The sequence below is a fragment of the Brachionichthys hirsutus genome, chromosome 14 (assembly GCF_040956055.1).
Source record: "Brachionichthys hirsutus isolate HB-005 chromosome 14, CSIRO-AGI_Bhir_v1, whole genome shotgun sequence".
In the NCBI taxonomy this organism is placed as follows: domain Eukaryota; kingdom Metazoa; phylum Chordata; class Actinopteri; order Lophiiformes; family Brachionichthyidae; genus Brachionichthys; species Brachionichthys hirsutus.
Genome location: NC_090910.1, coordinates 3954808 through 3974595, shown reverse-complemented (window position 1 = coordinate 3974595; position 19788 = coordinate 3954808). Strand labels below are relative to the sequence as shown.

General features: G+C 43.6%; 1 protein-coding gene across 1 annotated transcript in view; it reads right to left on the bottom strand.

Moving 5' to 3' along the window:
• Nucleotides 1-19788, bottom strand: part of pard3aa (par-3 family cell polarity regulator alpha, a) — a 281009-nt gene that overhangs the window by 4273 nt on the left and 256948 nt on the right. The window contains exons 22-23 of the mRNA XM_068747703.1: nt 6903-7023; nt 74-201 (exon numbers count right to left, since the gene is read on the bottom strand). Coding sequence (XP_068603804.1) covers nt 74-201; nt 6903-7023 — 249 coding nt within the window. The remainder of the gene's footprint in view (nt 1-73; nt 202-6902; nt 7024-19788) is intronic.

Here is a 19788-nt window from a genome sequence, read left to right as displayed (position 1 = left end):
GAGAGAGAGAGAGAGGACGGAGACGGACAGACGCATGGAGGGAACCAAGAAGGGGTGAGGGAGGATGTCTCACCGAGGCAGAGAGCCGTGGTGTCTCTGGGTTTGTTGGAAGCCATCTCTGTCTTCTTGCTGCTGTTTCTGGACTTCTCTGTCGACTGTTACTGAATGGCGTCCGCTTGGCATCTCTGTGCCGCTGCTCGCCTGCAAGACACACAATCAAGACGCAGAAACGAATAAATACATGTCCCTGTCACAGGACGGTAACACACACACACACATATAAAGGACAGGCCATTGTTCCTTCAGCACAGCAGGCGGTTTGACAGTGTTTGTCAGGCTACCCTCAGGGAACAGTTAGTTAGTAGGTGCGACTCCTTGATGACGATCGCATTGAAAAATGCACCTGTGCCAACCGATGAACAGTCCCTTGGTGATCTGGTTGAATGAATAATCCAGCGATGTGATGTTTTTGATCTAGATAGCGCCGTTTGTACCAAGAAGCATCCAAAATGATTCAACAGTAGCCGTATCGACACACTCAGAACTAACTGTGATGACCTTCAGGATATTTTCTCTGGATTTTCAAATGTTTTGAAAAGGCTGAAAAGTTGGGATCATCTCTGAAAATGCCTTAATTATATATATATATTAAAAACAGGTAAAGTCGTTTTTCCACTATTAGTAAGTGTTATGAAATCAGAAACTACAAAGACCTCACCTCACCTCGGAGAAGACAACCGATTGATTTGCATTCCAGAAAGTTTAGCGATGTTTAATAGAACCATTATTAATGTCTGAGAATAACTTGTGATGTGGTTTGAGGCATTAAATGTTGATATCTGACCTCAAATTTAATTTGCATGGCAGTCGCCCAGGAACTTGTGCACAATACTATATGGTTTTGTTATTTTCTCTTTTGTAGTATTTTCAATAAACGTGGAAATACTACAAAAGAGGCTGCACTTGGATCACACCATGGGCTGGCCACGTTCCCGTCAGACTTTGATCCTTGGACATCCTGTAAAATCAGGGTATTTTTGTTGAAAGAGAACATCATTGCCATTGGGTTACGGTTACCATTGTCATTAAACCTGCTAGTTTATTGTCATTAACTTTTAGTCTTACAGTCACCCTTTCCTAAAGCCATGCAGTACACCTAGTATGATGAGGTCATAGACGAATAGCACACTGTCGCCGCATCACTACGCAGACTTGCATGTAACTGAAATGGGTTAGCTTGTGTGTGTGTGTGTGTGTTTGTTGTCTGATCATCCACAGGGTTGACATGGAGATATTGTCTCCCTTAACGCTCATGCACCGCTAACGAGCTGACGGACGAAATAACATGACACACCAATTAAACAGAGGCGAGCTGAGGAGGTGCAGAATGCACGCTTGGACCAGGAGTTGGTTTTTATGAGGTATGGCCAGTGAGGTGTGTGTGTGTGTGTGGGGAGTTCTTTAAAAAAAATGAACCAATAATTTTCATTATTCACTGACAGATAATTGTTTTTTTTAAACGTTTGGTACTCTGGAGATCTTTAATATTTGGAATATCTGTGAGAATGTGTTTGCCGGCCAGATGGGGGTAATAGTACAAGACACAACGTATTGATGGGCTGAAGGCGTGCCGGCAGATGGAAAGGCTGTCAGTGAAAACGTGTTCTTGGAAACAGCCCGGGCTCTTGAAACGACTGCTTTACTCCTCTCTCTCTCTCGGACAGCTGCAATAACAGCGCCGTTGCATTTCACTCCTTTCTCAAGCCCCTCCGAGTCCTAAAACAGAATCGAAATCCTACATGGGCTGAGTGAACATTGTTCATGTGTTCCGGATTTAGCCGTAGCAACACATTGGCCGGTTCAGATGCAAAATAAACGGATATCAGATGAACAGTCAGAGAAAAAGAGAAAAGCGGCGGCGAGAAAACAATTAGTCACGCAGGCTAAAAGTTTTTTATAATGTGATTTCAAAGGACGTGGAGAGGAATCCAGGGGTGCCCCCCCCCGCGCTTTGGTTTTAACACCGGCGGATCGAGGTGGTTGTCGCCATGCCAAGAGAAATGTATGAGAAATAGCCGGGAGAGACAATCAGTCAGTGTAATGGGATTATCCAGGGCAGGAGAATCAGATTATTCCATGTTAGGCCTGGAATACAATGCCATATAAAACATGGCATTTGTTGAAATCTAATCAAAGAAACGCCCGTGTTGGTTTTTATCCAATAACGTGAAAAATGATGTCAATACGGCATGCTTTTATCTCGTTTCCTTGGTGGTGTCACACACACAGAGCGGGGGAGGAGGGAGAAAAAAAATCCATCTGTTTAAACACAAGCGCGTTCACAGACGGTGAGTCGGAGGGTGGGCGCAATTATGACAATTATTTGCAGCTATCAAAAAAAATCGGGACCAGAAAAGCAGCTGCGAAGGAGTGGAGTGTTAAAAGTTCAAGACACAAGCAAGACAGCCGAGGCGTAATATTTCCTGGTTCGGATAAGGTCGCGGACCCCTCAGATATCAAAGGAGTTCGCTGTGATGGGTTAGCACGGACACATGGCTTTAACTATCCTACTCCTCATGATGCCATGTTTGTAGTCAGACCGAACAGGGAACAGTTTCAAGACTTGCAAGCTTGCTAATGAGCAGCGAGACCCCTGATTGGACACACACAAAGTCCAGTTCAGTGCGTAGCTTTTGGGTGGAGCATCCATCTGAGAGGGAGCACTGTGGTGTGACATTTCCCAAGAATGACAACGAGCCACGTCATGAAAACAGAACACTGGCCATATGCAAAGCCTCACCGATATAAATGAGTGGCGTCCCCTGCTGCTTCGCAAAGTGGTACAGTCCTCCTCTATGAGGTCTGAGAGGCTGAACCGAGCATCAACATTTAGCGAAGTCAACTGGGATCCCTATAAATAGTTTTATTACTCCGCCTATTCAACATAAAAAACAGAAGGCTGGTCTGTGCCCCCCCCCCCCCTGGAACTCTCTGCAATTGTAAAGCAAGACATTCAGAACCAAACACACTAATGCTTCTCGGCTCATGCATCCTGGCAGCAGGAGACCAGGGTAACAAAACCAGATGAGTTCACCTGATTTTACAAGGTGCCGTTTGTGCATTTGTTCCAAGGTAGCAGCAACGGTGCTCGCAGGTCTCTGTGTGGTCATGCTTATTGGTGCGTCAGCCTTACAGCACAAATCGATTTTATTTGCCACAGACAGGGAGCACGAGATAAAAAGTCAGCCCTTTGGAAAAGTCACAGTACTTTATGGTGAACATCTGGAAACTCCCGCTCAAAGAGATGCAGGGGGGGGAGAGGGAGCCAAAAAAATGGCAGCTATAATGCTCTGGGGCGATACGACAGACAATCCTCCTCGTGTCCTGGTCATTATTCCATTACGAATAAGGCAGGGACCCCAAGACGTGTCTCAGCATTGTAACTATAGGGAAACTAGCTGTCTCACAAAGCCTGAATTGCCATTAACTCTTTCAGTGCCAGCCATTTTCAGCTCAGCTATATGCCGAGTGCCCCAGTTTTCGCCCATGTTGCTCGATTTTCCAATCCCCACAGAATATTCTTTACTATGACTAAGCAAACACCGAAAATATCAAATGAAAGATCAAAGTCTCTTCTTTCATCAGGTAAGTGTGTTCCTACCATTTTCCGTTCCAGAGTTATTTGCCGTTGAAGAGAGAGATTTCAATGTCAGGGTTGGCAGTGAATTTTTGGGTTATAAGAACTGTCCCCTCACAGAGGTGGTGATGTTGCAGAAAAAGGACACTAAACATTGGCATGTTAATCGTTATTTCATGTTGCATATAATGGTCAGAGCTGATGTCAGTATGAACCAAGAGGGTCGAACATAATGGAAGAAACACGTTTAACAGTCTTGCATATCCGTAGCCTGGGAATTGCATTGTCAGTGTTACTTTACTTTTTTTTTGTCAAATAAATATCCAGAATACGTTTTACCACCAGCCTGGTACCACTGTGGTAACAACTCCAAAAATGGAGGAAGCAAAGTAATGCAAGTATATCGATGCAAATTACAACTGAAACCTACAATGAGCTGTCAGCGGCCACTGCTTGCAGATCTGCGCAGAAGCTATTCCAATGTGACCTTGAATTCTTGCATGTGGTCAGCATGCAACTGAATTCCTGAGTTAAGTCCACTATCACAAAAAGAAATTGAGATTTTTGTAACAAAAAGCAGCATGAAACGCTTACAAAAGAGAAGACGTAAATTAGTTTTGCATCCATCAAAACTGTTTCCACAAAAGGCAATCAATAAGTTTCAATGTAATAATTAGTGTAAACACATACAGTTAAAATGGAAACTACACGTAAGCTATATATATATATATATATATATATATATACTGTATACATTTTACATGTTGGTCCACCTCTGCATGATTTTACCTGAAATGTTTTTTTTACACGTTGACGTTGAAGTTTTACCACTTCAAATTAAAATCCCTGCCCCATCCATCTCAAATCCAGCCATATCCATTCTACACTGGAAGACAATAAAACCAGATTTCCCTGGGGGTGCTGTTATCAGAGTCAAAGCATAGCATACGGTACAAGCTGCATCTGTTCTAACAAGCTCTGCCGTTGCGAATACTTGCTTACAAGACGAAGGTAATATGAAACAGGACTAATAAAATAGACTTTGGTACTTCAGGGCCCCGACCTATATACTATCACCACTGAAAAAAAGAGGTTCAACAATGTCAACAATCAGGAGCAATTAGGAGCTCAGAGGATCAGAGGGAGAGACTGAGACGGCTTAGTGCTGAACAAACATTCTAACGGGGGGGAAAGGGAGAAGCACGAGGATGAATGGCTAAGTTTAGTAGTTTCTAACCGAGTGTAGAACTAATGAAAGAAATAAAAAGCCCGTTAATTCAGTCTTCTTTGTACATAAACACAGTGGGAGAGCAGGCTGTTACCTCAAAGCAGCAGTTGAGAGCCCTCCCACATCAGCTTTAATTGCCAAACTGACACTTAAAACTATCCAGAAACTTGATGCCAAATATTACAAGTTTCAAGGTTTGACATTCTGACCCGTTGAGGTTTTGTCTCAAAGATTCTTTTTTGATTATCGTTCTAAAAATACTGTAGCGATCACGAGGGCCGGTCACTGATTTGAGTGTGAGGTGCAATGCATCATGGGAGTGACTGGGTTGTGCTGTTGGCACCATGAGTGAGAGGGGTGTTGCATTGAATGTCCTCGATGCAGCATTCATGTATGGTTAAGTCTTCCTGTGTCACAATAAAAGCACCTGCTGACACAAGCTCAATTCCAGTGTGGTTCTTCTCCTTGAGGTTGCTACAATATATTGTTGGCCTGAAAGGACATGTCAGCCAATGAAGCTACGTTACCTTTGACAGAAAATAAAGTTATTTATGGAACTATGGGCTGAAATCATCAATGATGTAGTATATATGTGTAAAGGCAAAGCATTTCTTTACTGAAACTCCAGACACAGTTAAACTTTTCACTCCCGGCTTTCAGGAATATCAGATCAGGTCTGAATGAATGAACAAAGGAATTAACTTGATTAATATTTTTCCAATTACGGCGAGTAAATCCCATTCTTCAATCATGGGAGAGAGAATGGCTTAAAAAAAACCTCACATTTTAATTCTAAATTTTAAATTAAAAAATCCCTTTAATCAAGTCTAATGAAAATTAAAGCAAACAGTGTGCCTCGCCGTTTCTAATTTCACCCCCCATTCCTAAAAAGTTGCTTGTCATTGAATGTTTCCTCTCCTTGGTGAGAGAGGTGCGTCATATTTCCAAGACAGGGACGACACAGACAGAGATGAGTAATTAGCAATTAGTTCCAGGTCAAAGGTTGGACCTGGAAATTCCAAAATAGACAGAAAATCTGTGGAAGTAGGGAAAGAAGCCTGGAGCTTTAACAGAGTCAGAGAGTTTGGCAGCACAAGCAGGGATGAGTCACGTCATTGAACCGTTCAAAGTTGATGCTGGGTTATATTCAGTGCTGTTCATTAACGAAGATCATCCAGATTTTTAATCCCAGGAAGCAGGAATTTATGGCTGAATCTTAATATTTCCTAATCCAGAATGAGATTAATCCAGATATCAGAACCATTAAAGATGACTGTAATGTAGTATCTGAATAAGAGCAAGTGATTTACAGGTTGAATAATTTGTTCAATGTGTCCAATTCTGAATCGGACTCATGAACATTTTACTACCGGTAACTTGCACTGTTCTGTTTGCGCTGCGTGATTATATTAGTTTTACTGCTGCTAATACACATCTGTGGATTCACTGATGCTGCTGTTTTTTGTGATGTGTTCTGTACTTACCTATATGTTTTTTGTAACTTAGCCATTACTCTTACATGTTGCATGACTTCACCAAGAAAAGATCCTAGTCTGTGAACCCTCATTGAAAATGGCAATTAAAAACTTCTGATTCTGATAATTTAAGTAACTTGGGGTTGCATTGCATTTTAAATAAATAAAAATAAAAAATGACAAAATTGGTTGGCATTCTGATGCTGGGGGGGGCAAAGGTAACTAATAAAGTAATTAGTAATCCACTTTCATAATCAAGTCTATAGTAACTTAATTAGATTACATTCTAAATGAGTCAAAGACAGCATATTACATTTATACTCGTGTTTTTGATGGTATTTGATGGTGCTAATTGCTGAAAACTGAAGCTGCTGTTTTTGTGATTGTGTTCTTAGTGAGGTCACGTCACTAGTAATTACAGAAATAACTTTCAGATGGGGCTCAACAGGAATGAAATGATTTGAGGGCAAGTCATCTATTAATCATCTGAGGATTTTAGTGTTAATGGTAAACAGGAATATGTTTGTGGTTCTGTGCAGCTCAGCTACGACTGAACTCTCACCCAGGGCTGGTTGAGACTGTAGGTGGATCGATGGTCCTCAGGATCGTCCTCCTGCTTGGCCTGCTGGAACTCGTGCCTCAGCCGCTGTATCCGGTCATGGTTACTGGGAGCCATCTCCCTGCTAGAAGAAAGAGGAAGACGGGGTCATTTTTCAACAACTGGCACCTCCTCTCGCCAGCATTTTATTACTTTTTCATATGTGACTAATTCACATGGCCCGAGTATCACCCCTCTAAATTGTGTTAAGGATCCCTTGATCTGACGGTCGTGATCCCCTTTTCAAACCTGCTGGACAACTCTATGTGATATTCCTACTCACTCTCAATCCATCCATCCTCCTACATCCGGAGAATCCCTGTAACCAAATGTGTCCCCCATGCACCATTGTGGGTGATGCACGTCCCCTTTTAGACTGCAGGAGAACGTCGGCCTTTTATGGCACGCATTCGTTAAACACCGTGGAAAACCCTCATTTGCATCCCCTTCATTAAGAGGCTTTGAGGCGCCTGTCAATAGGAATCAACAGGCTTCCCTCAGCTTAACCAAACGCTCCTTTTATCACTAGCTACAGAGGACCCGCATGACACAACATATAAATATGATGAGAGGACCAACTTGATGATAAGCGTGCATTTAAGCATTCCGTGAGGATTGTAGGGCATGAGGTTTGAAGATGTGGGGAGGGGATTGATAATATGTGTGAGGGAGAGAGAGAGAAAAACGAGAAGGTTAATCAAAACCATGAGAAAGAGAGAAAGAACCTATCACCCTGTCACCGTGTGTCTTCCTGAGTAGCACTTACAGGTGGCACACCAGCAGTGGAAGTGATTGCTTATTTGGGCTCCAGAGGATTCTGGGCGCAATTATGGCGATAATTGCAGATTACAATGAGCACATCCTTCTGATGATAATGGGCACTAGGACACGCTGCCAATCAAGCTTCATTTAAAGCACAATAAATAGCAGCTCATAAAGGACGAGCAGATCTCAGTGCATGCCCCTGAGTGGTACTTGGCGAGGCACGGCGATCGTGTTGTTCGTACTTGCCTGATCAAAATCAATTGTATTAGTTATGCGCCATTTGATTCCTATAGCTTTATGTGTGTGAGGGAGCGGACATTAGGCCCTTTATGTTGATGTGGGTAATTAAGTAGCTCATTGGGGTGTGAGTTGGCTTATGGTTTTAGTCTGTGGGGGTGATGGTGAAGTCTTTCTACTGCAGCTCATTACAAAATCAATGTTCCCTTTCGGTTCTCATGAGACTGCTTAGATAGACTGTTCCATTTAAAGACATTCTGTTACTTCATCATAGTCCATAAACAACAGAGCTACAGAGACCATAGGTGTTAATCTCTTATGATGCCTAAAGAGTCATAATGAATTGAGCTTGCTGTCTCTTTTAGTTAAAAACAGTGATGTACAAGCGTCATGTGGAGCCATCATCAACTTATGGATCTGTTTCTGTCTGAGAACCAATGAGAGACTTGCATAACCTGTGCTAAAACCAATCAAGTACTCACACAGAAAAAAAATAAATACAAATCGAACATTATTTCCTTTTCCTTCCTATATACTGATACATATCCGGAAATAAAATCAGTCTCCTTCCCAGCTTGGGAGAGAGGTTTGATAGACTGCAAGCATTGGTCGTTCTCCGTCCTTTACAGTTGATTTAATCCCTGAGGCTGGTCAAAAGCAGCACAGGACTAACCACTGACAAACAGCATCATGAATTCTTCTCACCCACCCTCTAGAGAGAGTCAGTGCTAGCATCAGCATCTCAGCCACACACTGCTGGGCTAAACCAACCAGAGGGGAAGGCCGGGGTCCAGGATAAAGGGTCATACCTTGAATTCAACAGGACTGCTTGAGTCCATATTTATTAGTCATTCTCTTACTCAATAAAACATCAGTCTCGAGAGCACAGTGCATTTTATTCTTAGTTTCTGCTCCATAATGCGATGAATGAAAATTGTGAGAAATGAAGTGGGAGAAGATCAGAGAAGACTGACAAATTAAACAAGCAGCAAGGCACGTCACTATAATTTTCAAAGTGCTACAAAATGAAAATTGCATGTCGCATGGGCTGGGAGTGGGGCTGCGATTTAACGAGGGGGTGAATTTCTCACTGCAGTTCAAAGGAAGCCTGTGCACCGCCTACATCAGCTGCAGGGGGCTCTCCTTCAGTCCTCGGCCCGCCATGGATGCACCAAGATGATAGAATTCTTAAAAAGCAATCTATGAAAATCTGCAGTGTAAATATATTCACACAGAAAGATTAAAAAATGTGCCGCAAAACCGAGAGCTGTAGAACGGCGGGAATCGAGTGTGAGAGGAGCAGAAGCTACGCCCGAGTCATCAGGTTCGTCGCCATACACAAAGAAAATAGATCCCAATGCTCGGGCGCCTTCGCATGCAATTAGTCAGCGTGATTGCTGTTGAAGCATCAGGTGCCGCTGTTCATATATTCCACTGTGGATACATCAGCTAATGGGCCCAAACAACAAGAACCGCAAAAAAACACTCGGGTGGGAAACTGGGTAATTCATATCGGCAGACCACCTCAGCAGTTTAGATAAATGTGTCACCCGGGTCAGCAGTAGATGTGTGCGTGTGAGGGAATATGAATAAGCTCATCAGTTTGCCGGGAACCATGCATTTGTGCATGAGGAAAAAAGGTCACAGGTTGTGTGAGAGTACTCAGGGGGGGTGAAGGAAGGCCGTCTGCATCGTAATCAGCGTTAGCCTCGCTTTTCAGAAAGCAGTTTTTATCAAATATGAGTCACAGGAAAATGGGATACCGCCCATACAGTCATTAAAAAAACAAAAAAACATTGAGGACGTAAACTTATCTTATCACTGCCATGCGTAATGAAACTTGGTCGAAATGCATGTGTGCTCCCCCCCGCACAGCGAAATGTCAGCCCACTCAGGTTTGCCATGTCGCTTCCAAATGCTTGCAAATATACACTCACATAACACAGACAGCAACACAAGGAAAGACGCACAGCTCCCTCTCCCTGCCTCTCCTCGCCGCAGACATCTCTATCCGGTGAGGCCACTTCTCTATTTATAGCTTCTTGTGAAGTCCTACTGGTCTAGGTGAGGCTTGTGATTCCACCAGCGAGCTCGCATTCGGGTCAAACAGCGACACACGCCATCTCATCAGCTCTTTCTCCTCCTGCTTTTCTAACTCATCTTCTTGTTTGTCAAGAAAAGAACCTGAAGCCGAGTTGAAGAAAAAAAAAAACGTAAAAGGAGCAATAAAAAATAAGCCCCCTCGAGGTTTCTTAACGTTTTCATGAATACAGGAAATTCATGTTTTATTCATTACAAATTAAAATGATTACTTATAGAGCAAAGTATTTGCAGTGGGTTTTGTATCGCATATCAGTAACACCCTTTACCACCTGTGTTTTCTAACCTGACCCAGACATTGACGGCGGTCATGAGCCCTCTCAAGCTGCATTTGGGATTATGTGGATGCCTGTCTGTGTAATAGTCATCCTTTGATCCAGGAGGATTTGGCATATGTCTCACACAAGGCTTAAACCAAGGATGCAAACTATGACACAGCATTGCTTCTGTTGGGGGATCAAAGCCGTGTTGAGTACCCCCCCCCCTCGTAAACACTGCCACTGGCCAATAAAGGACTAATCCAATCACAGAGATTATAATGTGGCTCATATGATCATATAAAATGTCAAGGGTCAGCCCTGGCCAATCAGGAGGGTGTTATAATCTCCAGGATGTAAACTCAAGAGAAGTTAGACGGGTGCTCTGAGAGTTGTCACACTCTTGTTCATTTCAAAATAAAGTGAAACAGTTTTATGAGTTCTTTTTTTTTATCTGATCACTGCTGATTGAAAGTATATCAGATTATCTGGTTGTGTGCCTTGGCCCCAGTATCTCCACACAGCAGATTAGGGGGGCAGGCGTCTTAACTTTGAGCCCTACAGCAATCTTGCATCAAGTTAAAGTTTAGCTCATCTTTATTCCAGCCCACTGTGAACTCAAAGATCGGAATTAGGCATTAATGGAGGGGGGGAATGGGCAGCCTTTGAAACCTACCCCAATGATAGAAAAAGATTAGATCTGAATGACCGCTGGTTATATTTGAAGCAAAGAGGAACAAAGATTTAAAAAAAAATAAACATTTTGTTTCAGAGAATACCAGAATGTATGTCGTTCTGTCGTTCTGAACCAAGATGCCCTCTATGCTTTACTCTTTCCAATCTTAATAATAAAATATCTTCAATGTTTTTTGCCTCATTTCTCTCATATTTTGAAAGTCTCTTGCCATAAGTTTAATCTTTGCATGCTTCAATCCTCCTCTGTGGTTTCAGGGATAAGTCAATGATTCCCCTTCGTCCCCCCCAATCCTCTCCCACTTGCCCGGTCAGTGACAGCTGCAGACTGGACAAAGGCTTTATAATACCCTGGATTTGTTGCACTCTGACTTAACCCATGTTCTCCTGTGACTGATGCACAGGGGAGCCTTGCCAGTTTCAAAAAGAAAAAGACAAATCTTGATGGGATGGGTGGGGGGTGCTGTTGTTGAGCTCAGTGTGCATGTGTGTCTATGCATCCATGGTTACTGTCAGCCTCCAACCAGCCCATATGAGTCCACAGGGATCTTTAAGATCCATCTTCTGGGATGTCAGCCTAGGCCAGGGTGGGGGCGGCTGACTGGGGAGCGTGGATCTCTGATTAGCAAGGGAAAGGAGCAGCTTCTGTAGAACCGCTCCATCCGACAGGCTGGTCTTGTAGCATTCATGTCGTCAATGATTAAACAGTCCTGGAGGGAATCACAGAAGTCCATCAACTAAGAAAATGAAGTTTACCAAAATTAAGAAAGGGGGCAGTCATTTAGCTAAATTTGTTTTAAAGACACTAAAACCAGTTCAAAAGCCCAATTTGTCTTGGTGTGCATCCAGTCCAGCACGTCCTCTTCACCCAAATTTGCCTTATGACCCCCCCAGGTGCACCTGCTATGACCCCTGCTCCTTACAAGTCCTTACATTTTACAGTTTCTTTGTTCTCTCTGTTGCGATGTTCTGTCTGAGGGAGGAATCAGCTGTCTACATCTGAGCGCCAGCGCTGTTTGTTGTCAGGCTTCATGGTTTCAGCTGGAAGGAAAACGCTCCGGAACTGATCACACACGCTTTTGTTTCTGCACGTTCCGCCACGTGGACGTACTGTATTACTTGTGTCTGCAAGGGAACAGGTGTGACCTTCTCCAAAAAAAACATACTTTTTGCTGCTTAACGCTTTCAATATATGGTCTGCGGCTTTCGCAGATACTCAAATGGGAATCTATAGGCCCAGAGAATTGGCTCAAAGACAATGTGGTGGAAGAGCTGGCACGATGCGTAGAACTCCTGGATACTTAAGAAATAATAGTTCAAGGAAAGAGCCTCTCTCTGCTGCAGTGACAGACAGACAGGTTTAGACGGCAAGTATAATTTTGGTATACAAAGTCCTGTGGTTCCATGGCCACCATCCTCCAATGTAAGTGTTCATTTCAGTTCTCTTCAATTAAACGTAAAAAAAAAAAATATCACTCTTTAAGAGGCGCTGGCGTGCATTTGGAACATCACACGGCGAGGGGATGCACAACATCAAGATGACTGTTGCAGCCATCTTAAATTTATACGGATGGTCGACTCTTTGAGAACTTTCCTTACCTCAATTACACTGTAGCTTTTGCATGAAAACATTTTGCGGGACGACAGGAAGGAGGCTGCTTGTGACTGACAGCTGTGTCCTCCATGTAGAAAGCCGTGAACTTTGAAGTTAAGGCCTCTAATCCCCATCCATTGATTCACAGGCACTTGATAACTCCGAGAGAGAGAGACTTTAGAGTGTGGTCGGGACTGAGTAATGTTTTCACACAGGCACAAACATCTTCGGTCCTGAATACATATTCATCCTCTAAGCTCAGATCTGTGCCGCTTCATAACGAGCCTTTGATACACAATGCATGCTAATAAGTCAAGCAAATCAGGAGCCCCAAAAGGCACACAACAAAACATCGGTGGGAGAACTCAAATGAAATATTCAGATAGCACTGTATTTAAAAAAAAAGAAGCTATAAAAACAAGTTTAACAGCCTCACAGAAACTTCTGATCAAATATATTTCCGTAGCTGTTTATGTTGCCTGGAGACATCAGGCGTGTCAACACTCCTCTCCTGGACAGGGAGAGTACATCTTAAAGGAGGTATGAAGTCTGTAGGATAAAGTATCTGTCTGAGCAGGTTAGCTCAGCTTTTACGAGCACCCTTAAGCTTTATGAGATAGCAGCGAGCTTGACGCTAAGAAACCAGAGGAGAAGTGAGCGAGGATGATATGACTTTGACAAACTTTTGTGGACCCTGAGACCACAAATATTTGGCCTAAGTTTAGGTCGGCGCCATGAAATGAAATTGACTGCACTGCATTTTGCATTAGGTGACCTCATTCTCAGCGAGGCTGGTGTGCTTGCAAAGATGAGTCACCTTTTTTTCAGACGCTTCTTTTTCAATGATCACGCCAAACCCGAGGAGGACGAGAGAACTTGGTGAAAGTGCTGGTTGAGACGATCATCACCACTTAGACGGGGCGGAGCCAAAGAGATCTCGGGAAGAGTCGGCCAAGTGCGGATGCCTCGAGCGGTTTGCGTTGAACAGATGCCGCATCTGAAATTCGACAGCCCGCTAAATGAAAGTCGATACGCTGTTGTTGAATTAAGGGGAGCAGAAGGAGAAGATTAAATAACTTAACACGTTTTACAATGATGGCGTTAGAACAGGGAGACGCTGTTCCATATCCACTCTCACCCGAGTCCCGCAAACACCTCCAACATCATCATCATCACCTTGTAACCACCCTGATTCCAGTTCGACCAGGCAAACTTTTTAACTTTGCCTTCACAAACTTCCTCGTGCTCCAATTACGTCCATGCACTGGAAGGACCACGAGCATCTTATTAGGGAGCCACAAGTTTTTAAAGCACGTGTATCAGAGCCAGTAGAAGGAAAACAGATACCGCAGGGATGCAATTCAAAAACGCGTTCTGGAGCGAGCTCCTGTGTGATGGTATATCAATCATAAAATGTGCTGATGTCAGCTTCCATCAAACCTCATCCAGTATGCCATTCAAGAAACATCTTGGATTTCATGTGGTGAACTGACCTTCACCGACTAACTCGTGTCTGGGCGTGACTATTTGTACTCTAAAGTATTTTCACGTTTCACAATCTGTGGCTCATGTTGTACAAATTTGGGAAAATTACAAAGTCTGAATGATTTATTGAAACTCTATTTGAAAGTTGCAGAGACTTGAAATGGGAGAAAAATCATTATCAAAAATAATAATTGAAGGACAGCGCCTAACCCAAGGATGTATGCTCTTCTTTCCACCACTAGAAAAAAACAATCCATAACAAAAAAAAAACATTTTAATTTCATCATCATCCAAAACTCAATAAACGGTAGAACCCTGGTTCTTTTGTTTGCGGCATCCTACCAGTTCACCCTCTTAAACTGATCTGCAATGAACGGAACCCAGTATAAAAACACATGGCAAGCTTTGGACCGTGGTTAACGTGTGGTAAAGATGCACAAAATAGACAAGTATTTAAGACAAATACCAGCAGAGATATCAGCATCTGACATACGGATGATCCAATGCAGATGCAGACATTTAGTTTTGTTTCTTGCCAACTATCCGAGCACGTTTCCAGAGTGACATTCTACCAGAGGCTACCCATAATGAATAGAAAGTGGGCCGCAGCAGGTCTGGTGCACCCTCCATGACTACAGAAATGCATAATTTGACATCTGGTGCATCATTTCCAGTGGGATTGGCAGACTTGGAATGGTTACTTCTCCACTGCGGCATTTCTGATCATGCATTCATTCATTTCTTCAGGAAAAAAAAAACCTTTAGGAACTAACGGAGGAGCAGATCTCCTTCTTTTATTAGGCCACTGAGGTCTTGCAGGATCCTTTTGGAAGATCTACCACTGTAATATATCCCCTTTACTCCAGTGTGACATCAGAATGTGCTCAATGCAGACATTTGCTCTCTTTCCAAATGCCAGTGGCCGATGCTCAGCCAGGCACACCATGAGCCAACGGTAAATAATTCACAGCGGCCCCGCACGGCTCTCCTCATCGTCCCATGCACAAGCAGCCCTCGAGTTTTCTCTTCCACGACCCGCTGTGCCGCCGCTGCTTCCCCTATACATAATTAATAAGAGATACAAACTGGGATTGCCGTCAGTCAGAGCCCTGCTAGAGCCAGAACCACTTTAAACAATAACAATATTGATAGTGGGTGAAATAAAGCAGAATTATAAAGATGGATTCCAATGATTTTTGCTCCTGGCTCAGCTGGTCCAACCTTAAGTGGTGTGAAAAGTGAAATGGGTGGGGGGTGGGGGGGGGGAGTGGTAATTCTAAGGCATGGATGGATGCAGAGAAAGAAATGGGGAAGAAGGAAATAAGAGGAGGAGATGGGAGCTGTGGGCCCTTCCACTGCCCCCCCCCCCCCCCCCATCCCTCAGTGTTCTGTGTTGATTGCTATGCTATCTCCTCCATTACTGGATTAGGTTTTGGAGCCCACTTCGGAAAGCCAGGAGGGTGAAAAAGAAGCTGGTCAGGGGTCACGACCTTTACTCAGGGCCAATAATATAGGTGAGGGGGGGGGGGGGGGGGGGGGGAGTGATGGAAATGCATCGTTTCAATTTAGTCTTTCATTGCTGTTTTATAACAACAACATTGTCTGTTTGTGAGACAACCTCAAGGCCGTGTTTTCAAACGTTTACAGTCTGGTTTTTGAAAGTTTGTCATTTCAAGCCAAAAGCACCGTTTTCATGTCGAAGAATGACCAAAATGTTTTGGGGTAAACTGCTTGATATGCAAAACCGCCCCAGCAACATATACTGAACATTATACTCTGGTGAATTTTTATTTAAGGACCTTAACTGTATCATATATATATATATATATATATATATATATATATATATACACATTTGTTTTTAGGATAGTACCGACTCTCACTCCAATAACTGGATCAGGTATCGTGTGATTTCTACATTTCATGGACTTTATTGTTTGATGGTGGAATTAAATTCAAACCAATCTGATGCTACATTAAAAAAAAAACCTTTACACTTGTAATTCCTTTTACACTTATTTTTTTATCCCAGTTTCTTCCACACAACGAGGCCTACTAATTAAACATCAATCATTCACATAACACATATTCACATCAAATCCAGCCCTTTCTGTGTGCTTTACAGAACTGAGGTTCATCTCCATCAGTCCCGCCATTACTGATATCTCTCCATCAACCTCCAGGAGCCTTACATATGTTAATGCCCCCCGTCAACCTGTGACCCTCACATTCATGACATCATTATCAGCCCTGCCAGCGCATAATGTTGGCCTGTCACTGCTGTGATCTATGGCCGCAGTCACGCTCTGCTTTAGTGAAGCTGTGACGCTGCCTTAAACCACTGAAGTCACGGCGCGCCTCTGCGCGGCCGCCACTCGCTCCGATGTGTGTATATGCATCAATCATCTCGCATCAGGCATCAATCAATCAATCAAAAATGGTTGTGACAGCTGGGAACACCCCTCCCCCCCCCGTCCCACTCTCTGTCACTACAACCAACACGCACACACACACACACACACACACACACAATGTCATGGGTTGTGATTATGTTCTCAATTAATGTCATGACTGCAGGCCACCACTTCCAATGTGACCGACAAGCTAATCAGGAGCGCGAGCAGTCAATAATCAAGGCATGGAAAAGTCCATCAGGAGCAGAAGTGCTCAACTATAATTACAACATAGGGCCCCCCCAAAAAGAAAAGGAAATGCTTAGCTATTTTATTTGGAAGAGAGCAAAGTCGACATGTAAGATGATCTATAAAGACACTTGAGTTCTGTGTCCCTGAATACCCGAAAGCTGCTCTATGCGGCTGTGGAATGAGGTCAAAGACGGTTTCATAACGTCTGTGTCCTCCCTTGAGAGCACATCACGATGCCTTGAAGTCAGCTGAGACAAGCTTAGAGTGGCAGTGCTCCCAGTACACACGCAAAAGAGAAAAAAAAAAAGGACCGAAAAGCACAGCTCCTTCCCCGTCCCAGCCACGGGGATCTGAACCATAGTAACCGAAGAAGGGCTTTGGGCTTCAGCAAGCACACACAGATCTGATAATGTTTCTCCATGCCTTTCAACAGAGAGGCTAATGAGGACGACTCTGTCACGGGGGGTAAATAGTTTGCATTTCACACAAAGGAGTTGGATGTTTTGTCTCCGTCTTTTTCTGCAGGTGACTGGAGTAGGCATTCCACCAAATATGAGCTGCTATCACAAATCAGATCACAGTGTAATCTCTTCTAATCCCCTCACTAAACTTCTTTCGACGGAGAAAAAACAGAGCCGTGATGTGAGAAGGCAGCAGACAAAAAAAAGTCAAGTCGGTGTCACCTTCAATCACTAAAGTCATCATTAACGAACCAAAAACTGCAAAGTTGGTATCACAAAGATGAGAAAAGCGGCGTAGCATTTCTCATTAAACTCTCTCTGTGCGTCTCGTATTTCATCTCACAGCAGAGCGCCCTCCCTGTTGCAAGTTCACACGTTCAAATAAAAGAAACCCCAAAAGGTTCCACGTTTTAAACGCAACACAGCAAAGCACTCAGCCGAACTCCTAATGAGGGAATTATGCAGGCCTGGTTGGGTGGCTCTCCCCCCCGCCCCCTCGCCCCCCCCGGCCCGGTGCCAAGGGTTTGTAGCGTACATGAAAGTGGGAGCTGAGAGGCACCACTGACAGAACACTGTCACCTTCAGGTGGTTTACGGAAGGGGTGGGAGGGAAGACTCTCGATGGCATCCACACAGCGTCAGACAAAACCACGGAAGATTACCCCCCCCCCCCCCCCCCAGCGCTAATAAAAGAGGCCAAACGGTCATCGACCACAGATGGCGACCGCAGAGGGTGTTGCGTGAACCAATGCACCAGTGAGCCCAATCTATGTTTAAATCCTGTATCTGCATCTGCATCATGAGGGCATATGTGCACCAACATACATACAAATGCTCATTATTCCTAACCCTTAACATGAAAGGGCGGGGGGGGGGACGGGGACGGGGGACGACAAAAGCATTATGCACAAGAGAGCCCTTTAATTATAGGCCAGTGCTTGGAGACATCTCTATGGAGCTGAGAACAAAAGAGGTCTTTGGTAAAACTCGACCTGCTGAGTTAATGCATATTCTCCAGGTATGATAACACACGCACACACACACACACACACAGTCCACAGCCTCACCGTGGAATAGAAGCAATAATTGAGAATTGAGCGGCCAGTCCAAGTGGAGGCAGGAATATTTTAAGTGCATTTAATTAGCTTTGACCGCTTCATAAGTGCAAGCTAATATCTTATTATTTACCATACTCTCTGGCATTTCAAACAAATCAGCAATTCGTACCACACTTGCTCGAGTGTATAATTACAAAGCCAAATGTCAATCGAAGAGTATAATAACAGCAGAAAATGAGACGATCAAGAGGAAATTAGCCTTTCTGATACCTTTGCTCCGTTTATGTATTCTTGGACTGGCCAAAAACAGAACCAGCTCTGTGAAGACACACACTGCCCAACAGATGCCCTACCACGAAGCACAAAGGTGATACCAAATAAGATGATTGGCTCTCCGATGGGGTCTGAGTGTTGTAAATGGTCCTGGCAGTGAATGAACGCATGAAGGATGAGACCTATAAATAACTTGAGTGTTGATTGTGACCATAAGATCATATGCGAGGTGACAGCTTTCTCCGTCGGTGCGTTTGACAGGCTTAAGAATGACTCCACATGCCTGACAAATTGGATTGGGGACTCTCGTGGTTTATGGAAAAAGAGAGAGAGAGAGTTAAATCCATCCCGACCTCTACTTTCATTCCCCTGCATCTTTTGCTCCACTTCACATTTTCTTCCACTCTCAGAAATCTCTTAATTTGGACACCTCATAGCCATCGGGAGAAACCCAAGAGGGAAGTAGCTCAACAAGTGGTATATGCCATTTTCTAACTTAAGCTAAGACATTATCAAAATAGCTTTAAGAAGGCCTCAAAGGTCAGTCAATATGGCAAATCTTAACTTAAGCCGTACTCTTGTAAAGATTAATGAGAGGGGAGAAAAAAGAGGGAAACATAGACTGATGTGTAAAAGACAGGAGGCCGCTTCAATGAGCAAAAGCAGCTGGTAGCGGTAAACAGCATTTGCCAATTGGCTTCCGTTCACAGAACGCAGATCTCCAAAGCAGGGTGTGGCGCCTGCGCCAGAAATGGAGCCTAAAATATTTGTAAAAAAAAAATCAATCAAGCCTATAAAAGTTTCCTTAACTGTGGCGACAAGAAGGGCGGGGGAACGTTAACGTTTCTGTTTTAAGTTTTAGATCTGAAATTTAGTGAAAGACCGCACGATCGGCATGTAACCGACAGCTCATTGGCTTTACCGCTGATGATTAGAATAAATGCAATTAGCATAAAACATGCTGCCACGGCGACGCTCGTCATTTGCAGATTTGTGTTGACGACTTTTGCTGAATGCCAACATTCACTCACAAATCAATCAGAGAAATCCTTAAAATCCAATCAGGTCTTCTACATATGAGCCATAAAGTATGTGGTATTATGGATTTATTTCATTCCTCTTCTGCAAGCTTTAATATGCTCACATGCCCGTATACGCGCGTGTGTGTGGCCCACGCTGGATTTATTTTATGAGACAGAGCAGAAATTGAGTTTTTCCTGCTCATATATGATTGATATGCATTTTTGTATTATTCCTTCAGGCTGTTAAAGAAGTCAGTCGTA